Raw genomic sequence first — 23,268 nt, 5'->3', positions numbered from 1 at the left:
TTTGTTTTGTTTCTCGGTGTTTTGTCTTTTTTGTTTTGTTCGGTGTTTTAGGTTTTTATTCTCTCTCTCATTCTCTCTCTCTCTCATTCTCTCTCTCTCTCTCTCTCTCTCTCTCTCTCTCTCTCTCGTAGTGATAGGGAGAGAGATCGCTTTGGCGAACCGAGCTTGCAGCCAATGAACCCGCCTTCCAGATTGGTGTGAAGACAGAAGTGAGGTGGGGGGCGGGGAGGGGGTGTGAGAGAGCCTGGAGAGGGAACAAGAAAGGGAGAGAGAGAGAGAGACTGAGAGAGAGAGAGAGAGAGAGAGAGAGAGAGAGAGAGGAGGCGGTGGAGGAGGAGGACTAGTGTGGGGTGGAAAGGAAGAGTGAGCGAGAGCAAGTTGAGGGGAGGGGGTGTAAGAGCCGGCGAATTCTTTTTCTTTTTCTATTATTATTTTGACGACTCCTGAGTTGCGCCCATGCTCTTGTCAGCTTCGTTTTAGGCGTAGCATGGCCAGGCAGAAGAAAATGGGGCAAAACGTGCTCCGGGCGGTCTTCCTTTTAGTCCTGGGGCTTTTGGGTCATTCTCACGGAGGATTCCCCAACACCATCAGCATAGGTAAGCGCGAGCAAGCAGCCAGTCGGGCCGGGCTCCCCTGCACCCGAGACCACTGCCCCGGCGGGGCTGCTGCGGCCGCGGGGCCCCATCCTGCATGGCCAGGGGAGGGGACCGGGGACGGGAACCCGGCAGGAGCCTCGGGGATCTGAGCCCCAGGGAGCCGGCTGGTTTGGGGGGCGGCGGGGACGCGAGAGGGGTCTCCCGGGGCTGGGGGTGGGAGCGGTGGGCTCCCGGGGGTTTCAGAGAGGAGCGGAGCAGGGGAGGCGTGCGGGAGGCCGGGAGGCTGCAAAGGGGCGAAGAGTCGCGGCTTTTCGGGTGGCTGCTCTGGACTTTGCCATGGCGTGCGTGCCGCGGCTGGAAGTTGTCCCAGGGTGATGCTGCCTGTCAGGCCGCGCCAGGGCGCCCCGTCCCGCGTGTCCGTCTGCCGGAGACCGGCTGGAGCTGGGGGAGCTGGAAGCCCCCCCCCCGGGTTCCCCAGACCCGGGCGGCAGCCAGGGTCGGTGGCGGATGGGGCAGGCGCGGGTGTGAGGCAGGGAGCCGTGCGAGCGAGCGGGCGGGCGGCGAAGTCACGCAGACCACGAATTCATGAATTGCCGCTGTGTCTGTCTGGAGCCCGGCTCCCGGGCGCTGGGAGAGAGTTCTCTCAGCTTCTGTCTTGTATTTTCGAGTCTGAGAAGTTAGAATTGTTGCCGTTACTGAACCAAACCCCGGAATTGTCCAGGGGGGATGGGGGGATGGCTGCCGGGAACAGGATGGGGCAGCAGGGGGAACGGAATTGCTTTTCTTGCCAACCCTTCCCTTTGCACCAGGAAAAGATGAACCAGCTTGTGGAGATGGGCGTCGGGGTGAGGGTGGGGGGTGGGGGGGAGAAGTGGAGAGGAAGCTACTGCCCGAGAAAGAACCGAGTCCCCAAAGCAGCCCCCTCTTCCCCCTCTCCCCTTTCCCCCTTGCCTCTGGCCTCTTCTCTTCCTCTTCAGTCAGGAGGAAAACCAGGTTTCTCTTGGCCAAAATTTGAGTTCACAAGAGTCTAGAAAGACACACAGGTTGAAAATCAATAATCACCGTACACCCCAGTGCCATCGAGAGAGATCCCCTATCTGTAGTGCTCCCCAGTTTCTAGCCGGTCCTGGGAGGGGACACGAACCAAATCTCGGTTCCTTTTGCTTATAGGTGGACTTTTCATGAGAAACACGGTGCAGGAGCACAGCGCTTTCCGCTTTGCCGTGCAGTTATACAACACCAACCAGAACACCACGGAGAAGCCCTTCCATTTGAATTACCACGTAGATCACTTGGATTCTTCCAATAGTTTTTCTGTGACTAATGCTTGTAAGTAGATCTGCTTTTTCTCCCTTTTGGGACCTTCGGGACCTCACTTGCATTTTGCTTGTGGGACTTGGGGTCTGCGTGTGTGCTGGGGGGGTGGTGATTGCCTCAGTAGACATATCAGGGGCTCTCCTTCAATCCAGGTTTCATGCGGCATAAATTAATTCCGTAGGTTCCTGCTGAGGGACTTAAGGCAGTGCACAAAACTCTGTTGTGAATAATGTTAGATGCAAAAGTTTTATTTTCCTCCTTGCTAAACTGGCGTTCCCTCCCCCACACTCCCCTCTTTGGGCTGGAAAAAAAAAAGAAAAAAAAATAGCATGGTTGTTCAGGGAAATTTCTTCAGATGGGATAAAAAAAACTCTTGATTGAGTCAATTCAGGATGTACATTACTTGATTGTTAAAGCTCGCGCCTGGCTGTAGGAATGAGCTGAATTTGACAATCACCTAATATTTAGGAGCCAAATATGAGAAATTCTGCAAACAAGTGACCTTGAGGCACAGATCAGGCTGGGTTTCCTGGCCTCTTTCTGTCCTATAATATCACCTTTCTTACTAAGAGAGCTCTGATAAGACAAACCCATTACAAGTGATGAACGCCTAACAAACTGAAGGGAAGGGAGAAGACAGTGCTCGGGTTACTATTTGGGAAGCTACTTCTGCCTACCCTAGTATTGTTCACCGCCCCCCCCACCCTGATTCTTCTTAGGGCAAAAGGTGGAGGGGAGGGGGGAAGCTTGCAGCAGAAAACCTGAATTTCAAAAGGGAGGAATTTCATCAGCCCCAAAGCCATTTCTGAAATACCTAGTTGTGCTCTGATTGTTCCTCTGGAAAGGGGACATTTTGAGAAGTAAAACCATGGGAACCCAAATGACCAATAGCCTGTTGGACACAGGTTTTTCTTGAATGGAATGTTTTATGAGAAAGACTGGTAATTCTTCATCTAAGCTTATTTTACTAAAAGTTTTCACAACAGTGAGGCTGATGATGGCATAAATATGTTTTGCTTTTACAGCTGGTGTAGTTTGGCATTTTGGGTTTTTTAAATTTTATTTCAAGGGAGAAATGATATTTATGTTTCATTGGGGGAAACTTTGTATATAACTTCCTTCAAATTCTTCTGCCTCAAAGGATATGTGACTTCCAAAAACTGTTGAAAGGGTCACCAAGGGCACAGGTTCCTTGGATTTGAAGGCTTAGGTCAAGGAGATGGGGGTGAAGTACTTTGCAAGAAATGTGACACTTCAGCAGGTTTAAGAAAATTTTAGCTGAAGGTACAGATCCTTATATGAACATGTTCTGAGATACTCTGTATTTGACATTCATTGGCTTTCCGACATTGACAAAAATAGGAACTTATTAATTCCAGCTAAGTGTGAAAGTTACAAAATGTCTGTCTATACTTTGCATCTTATTTCAGTAATCCCAGCCTGTCGCTACAGCACTTACAACACACATCTGACTCTTAATCCTGCAGCACTGTGATCTTGTCAAGAGGCTGAATCTCAAATGCAGCTTCCTAAGTATCAATTAGAACAGATTTAAAACCAAATACATCAAACTAGCAGGATTTATTAATAATAATGAATAATATCTATTTCAACTCACTTTAGTGTCTTTCCACTGATGAGGACTGGGATAAGAGTGCCAATTAACTTCTTAGGAATGGATTGATTTCCGAGGTCTTTCGTCCTGTTTTTCTATGGTCAAATCGGATTGACACCCACCTGCTAAGGGCTATCGGAACCCTACCAAGTAGCAAGAAGGAAATGATCCTTGCCCTGTGAAAAGCTCAGGCTTGAGAACAATTGAGGCAATAAGTCATTCATATCAGTGTTGAGTTGCCTTAATGTCTTAACCTCCCAGGGCAATAAAGGAACAACCATGGGAAAGGAAAAGAAATTGATCAGCTCCCATACCCCCGATCCACAGCACTTCTGTTTAAAAGCTTACAAGGCTAGGTTATGGCTGGGGGCTTGAAAATGTGGGATAATGGGTGTGGCTCACTGGACAACGAGAAAGACAAAACAAAAAAGTGACCTTGCTTTTAGTTATGCCAAATACACATATATGCCCACAAAGACACACACAGGAGAAATATCCAGAAACCAGTGATGTATACCCAGCTGCCTGTTGCACTCTCAGACTTTACAGCTCAGAAGACAGAGGAGGAAAGCTACCATCTTCTCTGGTCCCCGAAACAGTTCCTCTCTGAATGTCACAATCATTGAATGGGGGCCAGATCCCAAAGCTGTCTCCGGGCAGCTGCTGCTTAGAAGCTTAGTATGAGAAAGATGACTAGTCCAACCACAATCTGATAGTCTCTGAATGCAGAAAATAAGCATTTCTAGGGTCCATGGGAGCCCTGGAGGTGTAGCTCATCTTCCCCCCCCCCCCCAGGCTTAACTGTTCTTTTTCCTAGAGAAATAGAGATCATGTATCTCAGATGCTGGCATAATAATACTAGTTCAGGACTGAAGCCTGGCAGGTGATCCCAGGTTCCATTCTTCCAACTGATTGCACTATTGTGCAGAGAAGAAACCCTGGATCCTCTCTCCTGCCCCTTCCTGGAGACCTAGGGAGAATTGGAGAAAACCCCTGATGAGTCCAAATCTGGTCACCCACCTCTCCTATCTGGTTCAGTATGGAACAGGAAGGCAAAAATTAAAGAAACTTTCCCTGTTTCCATTCAGAATTCCTAGTTTCAGCCCTAGAATTAATTTCTTCCTGTGATATTCCCTGCATCCCCAATCCTTGGGCGGGCACACACTTTCCAGGGCTTAGGTATGCAGGTAAACAAACCCCTGAAGAATAAACAAAAGGTAATGCTTTCTGTGTGTGTCCCTACTCCACATCCCCTCTCCCAATGTATTCAGAAGGTTTCCTCGCAATGAATCCCGGGCAGCATATTTAAAGACTCTTCTTCACCAGCAACCAATTTTTTTTTTGCACAACCCCCAAGAGGTTTACTTAAGACAGACTCCAACTTCGTTCTGTGTCTTAAGAGGCCAATAAAAGCCTCTTTGGCTTTGAAACGTGGCTCATTTGGGATCTCGGTTCACAGGGGAATTAAAGTTTATTGAAGAGACTCATCTGATTTGAAGCACATGTTCCCATTTCATAGGAATTAATTGCGTTTGCTATCTGACTTTTCAGTTTAGCTAGATGACCCCAGAAGGGAGGATGGTGTGCATATATGGTTTCAGGATCCATGCGTTCACACACACAACCATGTGTATAAAAAGAGATGTACACACATGTTTTTAAGTTACATGTCTGTTCTTGAAAAACCCCATCTGATCGTCCCCGGGCTTTGGGGGTTGTGGAAACACCGAGGGAGGGCCGGGTCTCCTTTGCGTGGCTTTGCTGCCCTGGTTCCTCGGGAGGCGCCTCGGCTTCCCTTGAAGTCCCCTCCCGTGTGTTGCTGCTGTGCACTTGTAGTGCACTCCACACTACATCGCCCCAGCCTCTGCAGTGTCAGCTCATTAGCACACAGATCTCATATTCCCTCTCCGCACTGTCATTGCAAAAATTGCTGTTGTACACCTTTACAGCCAACAAATGTGCTCGTGGATTACGCACTGTTTGCAAGCAAGGAAAAGGCAAATGTAACCTTAAAGGTTATTCACCATGGAATTGTGCTCTAAACGCGTTGGCTTAAATAAAAATCCGTTGATGGAGGCGCAGTAGTGATGGTAGGACTTCGGAGTGCAGGCTCTAATGGAGCCCCAAGCAAAATCCCTTTGGCTGCCTAAATCTAACTCATCAGCTGCACATTTTTATTCCATTAATTTTTTTTCGAGCCCCGTGAAATATACCTGCTGAGAGCACGCTCCCTTTATAACTGAGCGCGTTTTGCTACCAAGTGTACTTAGCTGAGACAGGTTTCCGTCTCTTTGCCCACAGATCACAATCTAATTATCTAATTATTCTGATTGCCAGGATCCATTTAACTGTTTAGGTCCATTTGGAAAGGAAATGTCTCCCCTGATCTGCTTCTCTGCTCTTTGGTGGGTTTGGTTTTGTTTTCGCGTTGGTCTGTTTCACGGAGTCTTTGGACCCAGGGTGAAGACCTGCAGTATCACTGCCCTCAAACGGATCTGCGTTATGCTAACCAGTGTCGACTGCTCCAGCCCCACCTCCCACGCCCCAGCTCCCCATCTTTGTGCCTCGGCTGCTGTCCCTCTCCTCTGTCTGCTGGCCAGTCTTCAATAAGCTCCGTGGCTTAGCTCACTTCTTGGCCCCTCTGGCCAGCTGGCTTAGCCCACTGAGGCACTAAGAGGTCGCCTCTGTGGTGCCAAAGACTTAAGTCACCTTCTCACAAGGTTTATTATGGGTTTTTTTAAATCTATTTTTTATGTGGAGAGGAGGGAGGAAGGTGATGCTGTTCATTTGGGCCGTAAAAATAGATGGCTATCAGCAGGCTGTAAAGGTGAGCTTCTAGCAAAGTGTACTGCCTCCCCTAGAAGGCAGCTTCCTGTTATCTACTAAGTGGGGGCGGGGGGGGGGGGGGAGAGAGGCCAGGAAGGGTTTGAGTGGAAGGAACAAAGAGAACTATTGTTCTTTCTCTGTGCTTACAGCCAAATGAGCCACGGGTTTTCTTCCTCTCCGCAATTTTAACTTTTTCCCCCTAAAATGAAACTAGTTTTCCACATTCCCCCACTTCGACCTCTACCCGAGGTTTCTGTAATTCTGCCTTTTCCTCCCTACTCCCCAAGATGGAAAGAGAATAGTGGGGGCTAGTTGAGATTTTTATGTTCTGGTTTTGGCTCCTGATGGATTTATTTTGAAATGTCATTATGAGGGGTAGTCAGAAGTGATTGGCTGGTTTCATTTTAAGAGACTGGAAAATAAATAAGGCTCCCGAGGCGTTGTTGTTAGTCTTCCTTTGTGGATAGAGATTTGTCATTTTTATACGGTGGGTTAACGGATTAACAGAAAGCATGGATTTTCAGAGAGGGCCAGAATTTGAGAAGGAAGCATTCGTAACTTTGGGGGAGTAAACATGCTTATTCGGATGCTTTAGCTTTGAGCTCTTCAGATTGAGACCGCAAACAGATTTGAAGGACCTTTCATAAAACTTTCTACCTTCTCTGCGGGTCAGGAATATTATCTGCATACCTTACCTGATCCGTTAAAAGAAATCACATTTTGACTTTGTTCCTTTGGCTTTGATACTTCGGGTCTAATTAGATAAAATGTCCACAGGAGGGTGCAATTAAAACCCTAGGTGGGGGCGATGGGTGTTCTTCAGCACGAGTGTGGGAGTTGTGCAGACGCATAAGGAACTCCCTCCCTGCTCGGGAAATGTCTGGGCTCCAGACGTAGAGCTACAAATAGCCTCAGACTGTGTGTGGGATGAGCCTTGAGCTAGGGCAGCAGCCCCCCAAAAGGGGTCAGTACTTGGCAAAAGGTGAACACAGGCAGAATGTGTCCTCTTTCACACCTCTACTTCTTCTCTTGCCACAATTTCCCCCGCCGGCTCTGCCTGCCCAGCCCACGGCTTTTTGCTGGTCTCTGAGTGGTCCCCGACTCTGGTATCCCATCCACAATAAACTGACCTCGGCACTGTTCTCCGCTCTGGACTTTTCTGCTCCTTCTCTATCAGAATATCCCCGTTCTTGATCTATCCTCTTGAGGGCCTGCACTCTACTTTAGGGGTGGCAGTATTTTACCCTAATACAGGAATCTAGCTGAAAGTGGCCGATAAGGGGTTAGTATACCTAATGTGAATATTTGCTTTAAAACCAGAGACTGTGGGAACCATAATGCTTCAGTTTCAAGGAAGGGAAGATACTCAAGGGGGTGTGTTTCTGGACGTGATGCACAGAGTGGCTGTTTGCTCTACCCAAAACAAAGATCAGCTGGCCCTGGTCATGGAAGACCTCTACAGGCCAAAGTAAAAAGCTACCTGCACGTGGGGGGTTTGGTATAAGTACACCCAAGGCACAGGGCGGGTACAACTTCACCATGTCGAACTTGGCCTTTGTTGTAATTGGGAGAGTAGCCACAGTTCCTAGGGATTCATTTTATTCAGGAGGCAAATATGTATGGCTTTTTTTTTTTTTGTCAACCATACCTCGATTAAATAGTCTAAAAAAGTGAACTTTTCATATGTTCTACCAAAAGAAAAAAAAAAGAGGCTGTTGTAGAATCGGAAGGTGCCTCCGTGGGCACCGGCGGGAGGTACACCAGCATGGGACGGAGGTCATAGGGGGGAGTAAGGTGGTGAGGAAGCGAAGCGGGCATGTAGAATGCATTCCCCCCTCACAGACACTAAATGGTAGCTCCGGAGTGCTAAGGAGAGGAAACAGAGCTGGCAAGGACCCCTTCACCCCATGGGACACAGTTTAGTCTAGAACAGCACCTCTCAACCTTTTATGGGCACACCAATCACCCGGGAATCCTGTTAAAATGAAGTTCCTGATTCAATAGGTCCGCGGTAGCATCCAAGAATTTGCATCTCTGGCAAACGCCGAGGTGATGCCGATGCTGCTGGTTCTCAAACCACTTTGAGTAAAGAGTCCAGAGCAGGGAGACCATGATTACCAAAGAAAAAGGCTCTCCCAGACAAGCTCTTACCCCTATCTGTACCTCTTGACCTTCCAAAGAAGGTTCTGTAAGAGACACATTTGGCTCATTCTGATTCAAGGATGTCCCTATCACACTCCCAGGAACCCTGTGCCCGGTTCAGCCATGTCTGTAGGTGACATGATTAGATGTCTGATGAGAGCATCTACTTAAGGTTGCATTTTGTAGGGATTTGGAAGAGACTGGAAGGCAGGCTGAGGGAGGAGGTAGCTCATGAGCCAGGATGACAGAGTCTTGGCTCCTTGCCACACCCTAAAGTGTCCCCTTTAGAAACAACCTGCCTGAGAGAGTTAAGGTTGGCATGCAGTGGCAACTGCCTTTCCCCTTTGCTTCTCAGCTGTCTGACCCCCCTTAAACAGGGTGAGAATCAAGAGGTACAACACAACTCGAATTCTGTCTGGTTCCCTAACAACTGAAAAATTGACTACATTTTCAAGGCTGGTGCCAAGACCACACTGTGAGGTAGAGGGGAGGAAAGGGAGGTAATGTCACTCTCGAACGTATCTGAGCTGAGGACTGCTCCAGAGAAGTCATTAGAAGCTCACCCAGTGTCATTCGAAGGCTGCCCAATGGCACCCTACTACCCTAAATATTGTCCCCCTATGGCGGTCGGCCATTAGAAATTCCACACTTCAAGGCCTGTGCTAAAATGCAAGCATACCATCTGAAAGTGAATGAGTTAAATCCTTATCAGCCATTGAGGTTCCAACCAGAATTCTTTGACCAGGTTACCACCTATTACCTTGCAGAATCCTTAGAGGAGTTTTCCAAGACAGGTAAGTGCCCCCAAACAAGGCACCTTCCCAAGAAAGTGGGGGCATCAAATAGATGGTGGGCAGTCAGGGAGCACAGGGGGACTCTTGAAGATGAGGAAGAGTCCCTCAAATACACTTCACCTATCTGGCAACATTTGACTTTCTCCCTGGATAAATTCTGGGAGTTTCTTCACTAAGATTTTAGTTGCCTTTGACCCTGCAAGTCCCACCCTTTTGATAGTGGTGGGTGTATCCTCTCTGCCACGCATGGTTGTTTGCTGCAACAGATGATCTCAGCCTCTAGATTCCCCACAATTACTGTGGGATATTTTCGGAAGTAAAACCAGTTTGTGATGAGGGATGGTGAGGATTTTTTAAACCTTTTTAAAAATGTTGCAATCAAAACTAGTTCCCTTTCAATTATCCATGATTGGCTGATGTATTTTGCCAATCAATTACTTATTGCGACAGGGACCTCATTCTTAAAGCTGCCCAGAAAGGGATCAGGCTACCGGCAACGAATGAGACAGGAAGGGACAGGACCCAGCCTGCGCAGCAGGATTGTGTGGATGTGGTTGTGGGTCTCTCTGTGGGTGAACACCTTTACACATTTAAGGTAGAAAGGCTGCCAACATCTACAGTCAGCCAGAACCTGTTACAGAGTCTCACATATTCTTATATTTCATTGTTATCTCCAAAGCTACTTGTTCGTTAGTTTAAAACAGTATTTCTTGGGGGGCGCCTGGGTGGCTCAGTCGTTGAGCGTCTGTCTTTGGCTCGGGTCATGATCCCAGGGTCCTGGGATCGAGCCCCGCATCGGGCTCCCTGCTCCACGGGAAGCCTGCTTCTCCCTCTCCCACTCCCCCTGCTTGTGTTCCCTCTCTCGCTGTGTCTCTCTCTGTCAAAATAGATAAAATCTTTAAAAAAAAAAAAACAGTATTTCTTGAATTGGACCACTTGCATCAAAATCGCCGGAGATGTTTGTTAAACATACGATTTCCTAGGTCACACTCCAGATGTTTTAAATCAGAAAATATAAGGATAGGCCTTTTTTTTTTTTTTAACAAGCTCTATGGGTGATTCTAATGCACACTCACGTTGGGAATCACTAGTTTAATTAGCCCTGGTACTGCAAACAGAGATCTGTGGATTCAAACTGAACATTTGTTGAGCACCCACTGAGCTGCAAGCATTGTACCAGGCACTTTCACATACATGACTTCTGTAAGCAAGCGAGGTGCTTTTGGCCCATGCGAGCATTAGTGAGTGGCTCTCAGGTTGGAAATCCAAGACTTGAGAGAACTAAGACTAACCTCAATTGAGTCACAGTCTCTGAGGTAAACAAAGCAAAACTGCTCTTTGCAATGGTAAGTAGAGATGAGGCAATGACTTTATTTTTGACTTCTCTTCTTTGCTTGTTAGCTAATGATCAGTCCTTAGCCATGCTATAAACTAGGTGGTATGACAAATGCCAACCCATTTGTGAAAAAAACAGATGCACTGCAGTCACTTTATATGTTATTCATTGTGCCATCCTTGTTATCAACAAAGGCTGAAATAATATTGACTATCATTCATTGAACCCATACTTTGTAGAAGACATGGCACATGTCTTATTTCATGGAGTGAACCCAACATTGCCAGAAAGGAGGTACTCTCATCTTTATTTTATAAAAGAGGAATCAGAGGTGGTTCAAAACATACATAAGCAACTAGCTCCAGGTCACACAGCTGGCTAATTAGTGAGGCCAGGATTCTAGCTGAGGTATTCCTGCCTCTAGAGCCTGGACTCAATTTCAACTGGGGTTGAAGTCTCCAATGATTACAGGGGCCAGGTGGATCGCATAAATGCGTCAGTTGGGCCAGGTGTGGAGTGGTGGGGCTTGCCGCCATCTGGAGAGTCCATGCCCCTCACCTGAAGACACCTAAATCCATTTTTTTAAAAACCACTGTGGGACAAACAGAACATCTGCAACAGGCCTTGGGGGAAGGTGTGAATCTCTGCCATCTACACTGCATTATCCCCCTTCCTCTAGCAGCTAAGTTGCTAGTTGAGGGAAGTTCTATTAACTTGTAGTTAAAAGTACTGAGAAGATCAGAAAATCTCTCCTGCACAAAAGAACCGTTTGACCTTCTCCTCCTGGTGTGCCATCAAGGTACCTCAATATGGCAGAACTTTCTCCCCTTGGTGCACACACTTATGGTCCTGTGTGCATACACTGTATATCCAGTGGCCGTTCGTGGTTGCCTAACCATGACTAACCTTCCTCCCAGCGATGCTGAGGCGTGCAGCAAGAGCAGGATGCTGGCACAGGGTCATTAACAAGTGCCCAGCAGGTCAGAAGAGGAACTACCGGGGGTGCGGTAGGGGAAACTGCTTAGATTCTGGTAAATGCAAATCCCAGCTCCACAAATGGGAGGCCACCGGGTCAAGTACGGCCCTGCCAATATTCACCCAGGGTGGGAGCTTCCCAAACACCCCAAGAAAGAGGCTTATCAACTTTAGACCTGGGTCCAAAATAGAGACGTATAGTTAGTTGTGTGGAGCTGTATAAACTGACCTAAGGCAGTTTGGTCATTCAGATGATTGGGTTTGTTTTGTTGGATATCAGTAACTTGCCATTGTTAAAGGGAGGGCTATAGGTCTTCTCCCCATAACCTCACTATCAGATTTAAAAGTAAGCCTCAGACAAAACTCTGTTTCTCATTAAAATAGCAAGCAGGCATAAAAATAATTGGACAGCTTGTTCTGTAGGCTCAGTCAAGTCCAGCTGCCTTTCCTTTTAGGTGCTCCAACAGCACCTTGCCTGCAGGTTCACTGGGGGCAGACAAACAATACTCTAGTGGCGGGTTGCAGGTAACCAAGAATCCTCCTTAGTGGCTGCCCACAGGACTATTTACAAATTAACCCTAGGGTACCAGTTCTAAGGGATAACACTGTAGAGCTTATTAGATCCTTATATCTTCTTTCTGCTACTTTGGGACCACCTCTACCATATTTCTAGCCAATCAACATATATTGAACACTACCGAGGTCACCAATGAGAAATTTAATGTTAATTTTAAAAGCCTCTGGTGTTCATTAGAGATAAAGATACCCGAAGTGCTTGTAGAACCACTTCTGGGTTGGAATTTTTAAATGCTAGATAACCACTCCTGCACTGTGTATTTCCAAGTAAGAGTAACTGGACCCGCCCCCCACCAGGGTGTAAATTCAGACTAAATAACCCACATCTGTACCACACAATTTATGTCGAAGTCTTATAAAGTAAATTACAGAAAATATAACACTTGAGCTACCATGTTTCTTATGGCCTTGGAAAGCAGTATAAACTGTAGGGGGATTAGGGGCATGGTGAAATGAACAATGGAGCAGGATTAGGAGATCTACCTGGATGACCTCAGGCAAGTCACTCTGTTTTCTGTTGAAGTTTTTATCTTTGGTAAAATGGGAAGGTTCTTCCGGATGATCTCTAAGGAGGCTTCCATTTTTGACATCTACCATTCCCTCTTGTCTAATCCCTCCCACCTCCTCTTCTAGTAACAGTCTCACTTCATTTCTTACTGAGAAAAGATCATCCAAAATGAAAGCCCCTCAAATTCTTCATCTACATCTAGAAACTTCTCTTTATATCCATCTATTCTCTGGCTTTTCAAGACTATGATCCAACTAATAAATCCTTGAAACCAATGGACAGGGCTTCTAGCCAGTTGTGGCTTATCCTGGCTCGCATCTCACCTCTTCCACTTGCTAGCTGTGAGAGCTTGGGGCAAGTTCACTTAATTTCATTGTGCCTCAGATTTCCCAATTATAAAGTGGGGATAATAATAGTCTTCACCTCATAGGGTTGTGGAGAGTTTCAAAATGAGACAATTTGCAAATCCACATAAAGCACTGAGAATAGTGCCTGGCACATATTGGATATTATTATTATCAACATAATCATTAGTTTAAAATCCTTTGAGCTTTTTGTCCTAAAAACAGAAACCTCATTTCATTTGGAAAGTAAAATCTCTCGTCACTTTAGGGACCAGATTTCCTTCCTGAACAGCTGCCCTCTGAGCCTTTCTATAGTTTTCGGCTCTTCCCCAAACCCAAGATTATTTTTTCCTGCCAAGAAAACCATCCCAGCATTCTTTCAGATCACCAGCCCACCACCATGACCTTCTATATCCCTCACCCATGCATCCAAATTCCCAAACCCATCCAGTTTGCTTCTTGGGAACGACAGCTACTCAGATACACTCTGTGGTCAAAGAACTCAGAGATGCAGTTTTCTGCATCATCTAAGGACTATGGGTTCAAGGGAAGACCTCAAGTCTTCTCTCCCAAATAAATGGTCTTCTTCATCCCTAAGTCCAACTAGTTCCAATCCCAAAAATGAATGATCCTTTCTGTTCTTTTGTGACAAGCCATTAAGCAAACAGTACACAAGTAGCCCCCTGCCTTCCCAAAGGCCTAGGAGGCATCCATGTGTCTCTCTGACGGTTGATTCGGAAGAAAACAGTTGGGCCAAGCTTCCAGGGGACTGGCTCTTCAGCCCTAGAGCTTCTCTTAGACATGGGGCTGCCCGCTGAGGAATGCAAGGAAAAGAAGCAAGGAAGTGCTCCGGGCCTCCCAGGAGGAAGCCTCTTCATTTTGGGGGGCATCGTTGGCCCATTAGGGAGGGAGATTCCTCCATGGGTCCCAGAGACAAGAGCCCAGGGAACTGAGGAGACAGGCACTCTGTACCCCCCTTTCTTTTCTAGAGCATGCAGTGCCCTGGAGCGCACACGTTGCATTCATCTTCCCCTAGTCCTTCCCGCTGCCTAGTGACACTGAGCATTTGCTAATCCTTTTAGTCTAATCCTTTTAGGCTCTTGCCATCCAGATGATGACAGGTCAACAGAGACCCACTTCTGGCACATCTGAGTCCAGTCAACCCTTTGAGTAAATATCACAGCCTCTTCCAAGAGTTCAGTCCACTTTGTGCAAGGGTTACCAACGGTGTCCTTTGACCTCCTGGTTTCTGTCAGTCCCAACTCTTCCTGTCCCCCATTCTTCCTTCTGCTGCCTGTAGATCTGGAGACCGCAAGGATTAAAAGACAATGAGGAAAGTTGAGCTTGCCCCTGGGCAGAGAGACCCAGAGCTGCCAAGCTCTGTGTGCACTCACTGCTGGCCCTTAGCTTCTGCACCTATCTCTCCCGAGCCAGGGGCTACTCTTTCTCCTACTTAGTTTGGGAGCAACTGGAGGACAAAGGATGGCTCTAAATTGGACAGCCTGCATTTGAATCTTGGCTCTGCCTCTTCCTGGTCATGTGACCTGGGGCAAATTACCTAGCCTCTCTGAGCCTCGGATTCCTCATCTACAGAGTGAAGATGAATATAATCATAACTGACTTATAAAGTGGCTGTGAGGATTGACTCAGATCATCCATGTGAAATATTTAACGTCACTCCTGGCATAGAGTAAGCGTTCAATAAATGGTAGCTGTCATTAACATGGAGTGTTGAGGCGGTTGGTAAGTGGAGGAGAGGAATAGAATTAGTCAAAACCAAACTGTGGAAGAGATTCTTCCCATCTCTGGCCATCCCTCAAGCCCTCCAAACTAGTGTGTACCCTCTGTGGGTCTGTAGCTGAAACCAGGCCAGATGGGGTCACTTTTGAGTACTCAGAGTGCTGCCTCGGGCATAAGGGATTTGCTTTAGGGCAAAGCAAAGGAGAGAGAATTGACTTGATGACCCCAAAAGCCAGTGCATACACACCACTAGGTTCAATCATGCCACCGTTGAGTGGAATTGTCTAAAAGGACATGCTCCCTTCTGTTTTTTTTTTTTTTTTTTTTAATCTGAACTAGATATGCTTGGGGAAAAGCAGCATGGATAGTAATGTGATAACCTTGGCACTTGCTGGCTCGAAGGAAAGAACAACCTTTCATCAAATGTAAAGTCTATTTTCATGTGTGGAGAGTGGGAGAGTGGAAAAGTGGATCCTGGAATCTCCACTTAGACAAGGAAAAATGTGGTGCCAGTTGAGTTCTCCCAGCTGTGATTTTTCTGAGTTCTTTTAATTAAGGGTGATGTGTGGATGGAAGTTGAGAGCATATCAGTTTGAGTGGATGGATTTTCTTCTTTTGATGTTGCTTGCCTAAGTCAGACCAAAAATAGCAAAGGAAGGAGATATGGAAGAGGTTAAAAGAGAAATTTTGCTAATGTGATTTTCCAGCATTTCAGCCTCCTTTCTCCCCAGAGCAAAGGTTAACTAGCTAATTCCACAAGCACAGACTCACTAGAAAGGATCCTGCTGAGGACCACAGGGCCATGCAGTCCTTTTCCTACCCTCTCTTCCTTTGTATTCTGGGGCTGATCTGCCAGCATGGTGTCTCCAGCAGGCCCAAACCTGGGTGATGACCAAAAGCAGTTTTTTTTCCATGCTACCCCAGGGTGCCCTTGCTCTGCCTGCATCACCTCCTCTTCTCATTTCCTATCCAAGCCAACTGCTATGCGGCCTCAAGGGATCACTGGTCTTTTTTCCCCTCTCAGATGAGGAAACTGAGGAACAGAGAGGCTAAGTCACTTTCTCAGAGTCACACAGCCAGTGGATGGCTGAACCGAGATCATAGTGCGGGTCTTCTCCTTCTTGGCACTTCTCTATGTTGTCTTCCCAACATAATCCCTTTTGTTTTAACTTTCACGGTGATGCCATGATGTTATGTATGAAAATAATAACAGCCTTGTCTTTTATAAGTAGGTATCAGAGAGGAAGAATAAATCCACAGCAAGTGAATTAGAAATGCAGGAAAGCACGAGTTTCGGGCACCACACGTAATGGTATCTTCTATTTAGTGCCTCCGATGTTAGCCTGTCATCTTACCACCCTCTGATTTATAGTCACAAATGAGCCAAACTAAGTCTTGAAGGCCTGTTATAGATCACAGACTATTAGAGATAGAGCAAGTAGTTCTAGTCCAACTACCTCATTTTGTGGATGAGGGTAGTGAGGCCAAGGAAGGGGCAGAGATTTGCCAGAGTCGATGCGTGGCAGCTCCCTAGTGGCAGAAGCAAGCTGAGGGTCTAGACGGCCAGATTCCCAGAGTGGGCTCTTGCCCACCACGGTTTACAACCTAACCAGCAGAGTGTTGTACTAAAGCAGCACCACAAGGTTTATTACATTCCCATTTGCTGCTCTCTTTTTTCTCTAATTGTTTTATGAGTATAAGTCATAGTATCCCAACCAGATTTTTAAAGCATAGGATATTTTGCTATGATTATACAAGTTAAAATGGAAAATTAACTCATGTTCATCGTTAAAAAAAAAAAAAACTTCAAAAATATAGATAAGAAAAACCATCCAAGTAAAGTAAAAAGTCGCCCCAAACTTGGGTTTTATCATATGTAGAGAGATGTGTATCCTGCCTTTTTACTCTGTATTATATAGGGACCATTTTTCCAGAGTCCTTAAATGTTCTCTAAAAATTTGTTTTTTTAATGTCTATAAATTATTGTGTCACATAGTGTCACTTTATGGCATATATATACCATGATTTTTATATAACCATTACCCAGTTTTATGCATTTAGCCAGATTCCCAATTCACTGAGGTTTGTAATTACGCCTTCGCCTCCTGTAATATCTCCATCCTGGCACAGGTCTGAACACACAGCAAATAATAAATACTTGCTGACTAATGAGTTGCCTTGGCCTTTCTGGAGTGATCATTATTCTTCCCCCAGATAGGGCAGCCAAAGCCAGAGCTTGACCTTCCATCCTCTCTTAAGGTACATGTTAAATAGCTCAAGACAGGCTGTATAGCAATGGTGGTTATGCTCAGAAGTCAGGCTGCCCGGGCTCAGGTCATGGACCCATTGCTTTCTGGTGGTACAGCCGTAGGCAAGGCACTTAACCCCTCCAAGCCTCAGTTTTTCTGTCTGACAAATGGGGAAAATAGTAGCATCCACCTCATAAGATGGCAGTAAAAATTAAACGAGAAAATATGAAGAAAGCACCTGGTATATAGTGAGCACTCAACAAATGTTAGTCACCATTGTGAATATTATATCCGTCAAATGAATAAAGCACCAGACTTGCAGTCAGAACGCCCTGGTTCTTTGTTCCATCTCTGCTCTTATGTGGCCCTATGGCCTTGCAGAAGTCAGTTTACTTGTCTAGGTCATAGTTGCTTCATCTACAAAACAGGAATACTAATCCCTGAGCTGGGAACCTTACAGGGAGTTTATGAAGATCGAATGAGAGAATGAATGTGAAAGTGTTTTGAAAACCATGAAGTAAAGTATGATTGCGAAGTATGTCAAGTCAGACGTCACGTGTGATTGTTGTCAGTAGGCCTGGAGATGCAGAAGGTGCAGGAGACTAGGAGGAATATACTGCGCCTAGAGAGTGGTTTCCAGAACTAAACCCCCGCTATTGGAAATATAGACTGTTATAGACAGATGGAACCTTAGAGATCACCTAGCCCGACATCTGACTATTATGCGGAAGAGCAGGGTTGCAGAGAGGAGAGAGCTTGAGATCACAGAGCTAGTCACAGAACTGAGACCAGAACTCAGGTCTCCAGATTTCCTGAGCAGAGTCCTAAAGCGATCACTGCAACTCTTTATTTATTGGCCTTTCTCTCAAAGGGGATGAGGAAAAGATGTAGTTATTTGTGGAATCCTTGTAGGTAGGAGCTGATCAATTGGAGTTTTGTTGCAAGGACAAGCCGCATCTAGCAGAGCTCTGCTATATTTTTAAATGCCAACCTCATTCCAGGAAAGGGAGAGTAAAGGGGCAGGAAGGTGATGGGGGGTGGGTCTCAGTCAGGTGGGATGAGTATGCCCTCAGATTTGGACAGATTCTCAAGGGACTTCTGTTGTTCCCAGCACTGACTGCTGCAGCAGATGGCCTTTCTTTTTTCTTTTTTTTTTTTTAAAGATTTTATTTATTTATTTGAGAGAGAGAGAATGAGAGATAGAGAGCACGAGAGGGAAGAGGGTCAGAGGGAGAAGCAGACTCCCTGCTGAGCAGGGAGCCCGATGCGGGACTCAATCCCGGGACTCCAGGATCATGACCTGAGCCGAAGGCAGTCGCCCAACCAACTGAGCCACCCAGGCGCCCGCAGATGGCCTTTCTTTGATTGTTAATATTTATCCTTGCAATCGGTCCTCAGTTGTGTGTTTTTGGAGAACTTGGTAAAGCAGATGAAATTGCCAGTTGCTTGAAAATACAATTGCCAATTGTTGGAATGAAGTAGATTGATTACAGCCAGAGGACCATTCATTTTACCCTGGCACGCATACAGCTGACGTCAAGCAAGAGCTACATCACTGATGGCAGCTCAGATATCACTGCATCCCCTGAATTATATCCCTCCAGGTACTCAGTAAATATATGTGTTGGATACTTTTCATCTTTACTCTATTTTAGCTGAGATGAGAACACATAAACACTTCCATCTGACAACCTTTTCAAGTTCAACACCAACAGAAGGTTATTTTAAAAAGAAACAAGAAAGGGGTTTTTCAATAGCAGACTCCAAAGGTGACTAAAAACGCTATCCAACGAGGCAGCCCATTAGGAAATGTAGTGTGAAATGTGTCAATACGATGAACCCGAAAGAGGTCTCAGTATTCTTAGCTCCAGATTTGTGGCTGCCTTACCCAGCTGCCCCTGTGGCCCGGACAGAGTCCATCAGGTTTCACCCTCCACCCCCAATCCTGAAGCTCCACCCCCCCTTCCTCCCTTCAGCTGAAGGAGACCCTGTTGCCAGAGGCAACTCGCTTTCACCTTGTCTTCTGCATGGCTCCCGAGGAGAGGGACTCCCTGCCTTGGCGGGAGGGGAGGAGAAAGCCCTTAGAAAGTTCTCTATCATGCTACAGAGATCACTGGTTGCTGTGCCTCAAATGAGGCAGTGAGGGCGAGCCGAAATCAGGCCTCTTGCATCCGCAGGAAGTGGCCCTAATCTGAAATCAACAAGAAGGGTGGAAAGGTGAACTGACCTTGTTCGCCAAGCCCTGTTTGTGGAGAACGAGGGGCTCCCCCCGGAAGCTGTAAAGGAACCAATTTCGGACAAGTCAAAGGCAGGTCTACTTTACCAAGTGGGAAGTAAACATATGGAACCCTTCACCCAGAGCTGATGCCGGCTGAGAATGTAAATACAGTCTGAGAAGTTTCAGTCCATTCATGCTGTGTGGGGACATCTTTACTCTCTGAGCTCAAAATCAGTGAGGACAACTAGGTCCTCTGACAGCCTCCCTCAATGAGCCTGAAGACATGGTCTTAGGATTGTGATCATGTATTCCAGTTAAGCGAGCAAAAAAAAAAAAAGGGGGGGGCTATTTAGAGGTGGTTGGCTTGAACTGAGTTGCTGAAGTCTCTGGTTTGTTCAGAGTTCAATTCTTGCACACATATAAGGGAGGCGATATGTTACGGAACATACAACCTTGCCCTTGCCCTTGCCCTGCCGATACGAACTAGCCATATGACCACCTCTCTCCAGGCCTCCCTTTTTCCTAGTTGTAAAATAAGGGCACTAAACTAGGTGACCCCAAAGGTCCTTTTCTAACTTCAAATTGGTTTAATTCAAATGATATCAGAAAGTTCCATTGGAGAGTTTGGGGGTGCTCTGCACCTTTCCTTGCCCTCCCTTGCTCAGCAGCTCAAGCCCTTCAGTATGCTCAGAGGATGCCGCAGACTCCACCAAGATGTCCCACTCAAGACCCGCCTCCACAGCAGAATTTATATTTCGTGGCCTGTTCCTCGACTCCCCCAAGCCCCCTGCTGCCTTGTACGGAGGTAGAACTGGTTCTCTATGGGGGGTTGGTTTTGTTCAGTGCAGTAGGCAAGTTTGGGCTCCAAATATTAGAGGCAGCATTGTGTGGGCTCTAAAGGTTGAGCTGACCTGGGTTAGAACACAGAGTCTGCCACTTCCAGCTGTGTGACCTTCAGCAAGTTACCTCAACACTCTGTGTCTCGGTTTCTCTCTGTGGAAAGACAGTCACAAACCTGCCTCCATTCTAGAGTGACAATGAGGACTGATAGGGAGAATTCACATCAAACGCTCAGTGTAACGTCTGGTATGCAGTAAATGCTGCCACCAGTGGGCACACTTCTCTACTCGTCACTAAACAGAATCAAGCTACAAATCAAAACCACTAAATCAATCAATATTGAGCTAATGAGCAAGACGGTCACTTTTAAGAGTAGCGAGTCATTCAGCTTCTCAGCGCCCCCCTCCCCCCGCCCCATTTTGGTCCCAATAACAGCATATTCACAATTCAGTAGGGGCCTTCTGGAAACTACATAGGCCCACAAGAAATTTATTTCTGGTGGCATTTGGGTCACCCTCTAAATCACACTGCTTGGATGGATGCTACTTTCACTCCCCTGTGGAGTCAGCCAGGCCTGTGGGGATCCTATAGGGAGGCTGACAGAGAGGTGGGATCCAAAAGGTAACTCCTTGACATGGCTCATCCCCTCGTGGTGCTGACCAGTATGTCCCCTCCCTGTTCAGGGTGTGAAGTTGAACTGTGTGGCGAGAACAAGACCCCTACAGTGGTCCCTATCTCCTCCCTTGTTGGGTTCTCACTGAGTGAGCACCACGGGGTGGGGGTGGGGGGCGGCAAAGAGAGAGGCTCAGCCTCAGTGTGCGTAGCTGGAAGGAGGCAGGTCGAGCCCAAACTCACTTTCAAGATAGGAGGAAGTGCCTTTTGGAGATAAAATAACAAGACAAAGCTGAGATGGAACGGCATCAAAGTTGATGAAATTGCAAGAAAGGTTAATAAAGGATCATTTGCTCTGCAAGCCCTGTGTTCTGCTGCGTGGGTGTGTTCGAGGGTGTGGGGGGGAGATGAGAGCAGCTAGCATGGAGACTCAGCTTCTCTTAATGCAAATCCGGTTGACCAGAGGGTCCGCTTTGACTTGGGGTCCCCATAGCTCATCTTACACAGGTTACCTAAAGATAGTTTCTCTTCTTAGGCTTTTCTGAGTGAGAAGCCCTCCATCTTTGGAGGAAAGACCCCAGTAATTAATTGGCATACATGCACGAACATAGACACGCCTTCAGAGTTTAATGGATCAAGGAAGGAAGGAAGGAAGGGGAGATCATTCCTGAAGGTATGTGCCAGGTCCAGTGTGAAGGAGGGTGAGAGAGACGGTGACCTGTGCACTTTACTGGGAGCATGCGTGGATGCAGGCTGGTGTAATACCCACTTCACAGTAAGGGAGGCAATGCAATACCCATTTCATGGCTAAAGAAACTGAGGCCCAGAGAACTAAATGTGTTGTTCCCAGTAAGTGGCAGGGATAGGACCCAAATCTGCCTCCTAATACTGAGCTCTTTCCATTCACCATGCTGTCTCCGTGTAACTAGCACTGGAGAGGAATGAGTGGTTCCACATAAGCTAATTTTCCAGATAATTGAAGCACACATCTCTCAGCAGTGCGAGGGTGCTATTTTTATTTTAGCCATTTTTGAAGAAAAACTTTCTACAATGCATCCCACACCTCCATGCCTTATTATGCAGAAGATACAGATTACTGTGCTTTTAATCTTCTATTTTCATAGCCTTCTATCTCTTCTCTCACTGTGAGGCTGACAACATTCAATACTTCCTAGGTTACTGAAGATAGCATATGAGAAATGGGGTGCTCCTAGAAGCGGGCGTACTGAACTGTGACAGTTGACAGTGAGGCGACAGCCTGCAGGATCAGCAGCTATGAAGGTACGGCAGTCCAGGACTATTTAGGGCAGAGACAGAGAGGCCCGAGAGGCCAGATAGCCTCACAGATGACACAGCCAGTCCTGGGACTGGAGATCCCAATAAAGACCCAGAATCCTCCAATAGAAAGTGGAATTGTGTTGATTTAATTGCACTGGCCTACCATGGGGAAGGGGTGATGGGGAGAGGTCCTTCCCAGCTGGGAGGAGTATTTTTTTTTTCACTGATACTGTTCAGAGTGGCTCATCCCCGGTAGTAATAAGAGGCAGACTTTTAGACAGTTTATTACTGTCTTTAAACCCTATACGTATAATGCATGCTCTTCTTGTTGGCACCCCAGGCAGACCGCCCCCACCCCTGCCTTGGTGTGCTAGTGCTCTACTGTGTTTAAAAAGGCAGGGAGAGGGGGATTCAGTTTAGAAAGATTTCCATCTCAAATGGCTCAAGAGTGCATGTGTTGAAAGGGGCAAATCTTCACTGATCTGGAAAACGAATCCCATGTGATTAAAAAAAAAAAAAAATCCCTTTGAGCAAACCCACCACAGAGCACCATCCTATTGGCTTGCTGCCATTACTCGGATCTTTTCAAGTTCCAATCCGAATGGGCTCTGCTCTGCCTTCTCCATCTTTGTCTCCTCTGACCCGGCAAAGTTTCCCATCTTTCATCCTGTCACTTAGCTAATGGTGTGTGTCCCTCTTGCATACATTCCAGAGTCACTGGCTTCTTTCGCTAGTGGAGTCGTCAGTGAGATGCTCGGCAGATGGCTCACTGGCTGCCGTTCTTGTCCCCTCACTGCAGCAATCTGTTGTTCTAAATCAAAATGTTAATGAAAAATAAAAGAACACAGTGCCAATGTCTGTCTGATTTAAATTAATATAGAGTCATACCTTTTGAGGCAGGTTTTACTGGCACGAGGTTCTCTGTACAGGCTACCCATACATATTGTATTTTTTCCTCTCTCTCTCTCTCTCTCTAATTGAAATTAAGTGCTTTCATTGATCTGAGAGTCTCTTGGTACCCCCAACCTGTTCTTTTTAATAATAAAAAGGCCGAACAAACAGCCGATTTCAGCATTCCAGGGAACGGCATCTTACCTGGCGGAACCTAATTTTGAGAGATATTATATGTGATGTCTAATTATAAGCATGCTTTGATTAGATGCTGTTTTCAATACTGGAGTGACATGTTTACTAAATGCTTCGAGTGCAGCTCCAAGTTAGGCATGTAGTCATTGAAATCTCTTTCAATCCATTTGTTTTAAAACTGCTAGCAAGATCATCGCTAATTTTCTACTTTAGTTA

The 23,268-nt window shown here is 46.5% G+C and overlaps 1 protein-coding gene across 1 annotated transcript in view; it reads left to right on the top strand.

Moving 5' to 3' along the window:
- Positions 1 to 433: 433 nt before the first annotated feature.
- Positions 434 to 23,268, top strand: part of GRIA3 (glutamate ionotropic receptor AMPA type subunit 3) — a 274,270-nt gene continuing 251,435 nt past the window's right edge. Inside the window, exons 1-2 of the mRNA XM_021686020.1 lie at positions 434 to 596; positions 1,767 to 1,925. Coding sequence (XP_021541695.1) covers positions 488 to 596; positions 1,767 to 1,925 — 268 coding nt within the window. The 5' untranslated portion in view covers positions 434 to 487. The remainder of the gene's footprint in view (positions 597 to 1,766; positions 1,926 to 23,268) is intronic.

Source organism: Neomonachus schauinslandi, chromosome X (genome assembly GCF_002201575.2).
Source record: "Neomonachus schauinslandi chromosome X, ASM220157v2, whole genome shotgun sequence".
NCBI lineage: Eukaryota > Metazoa > Chordata > Mammalia > Carnivora > Phocidae > Neomonachus > Neomonachus schauinslandi.
Note: the sequence above shows the minus strand (reverse complement) of the source record. Positions and strands in the feature narration are given on the sequence as shown.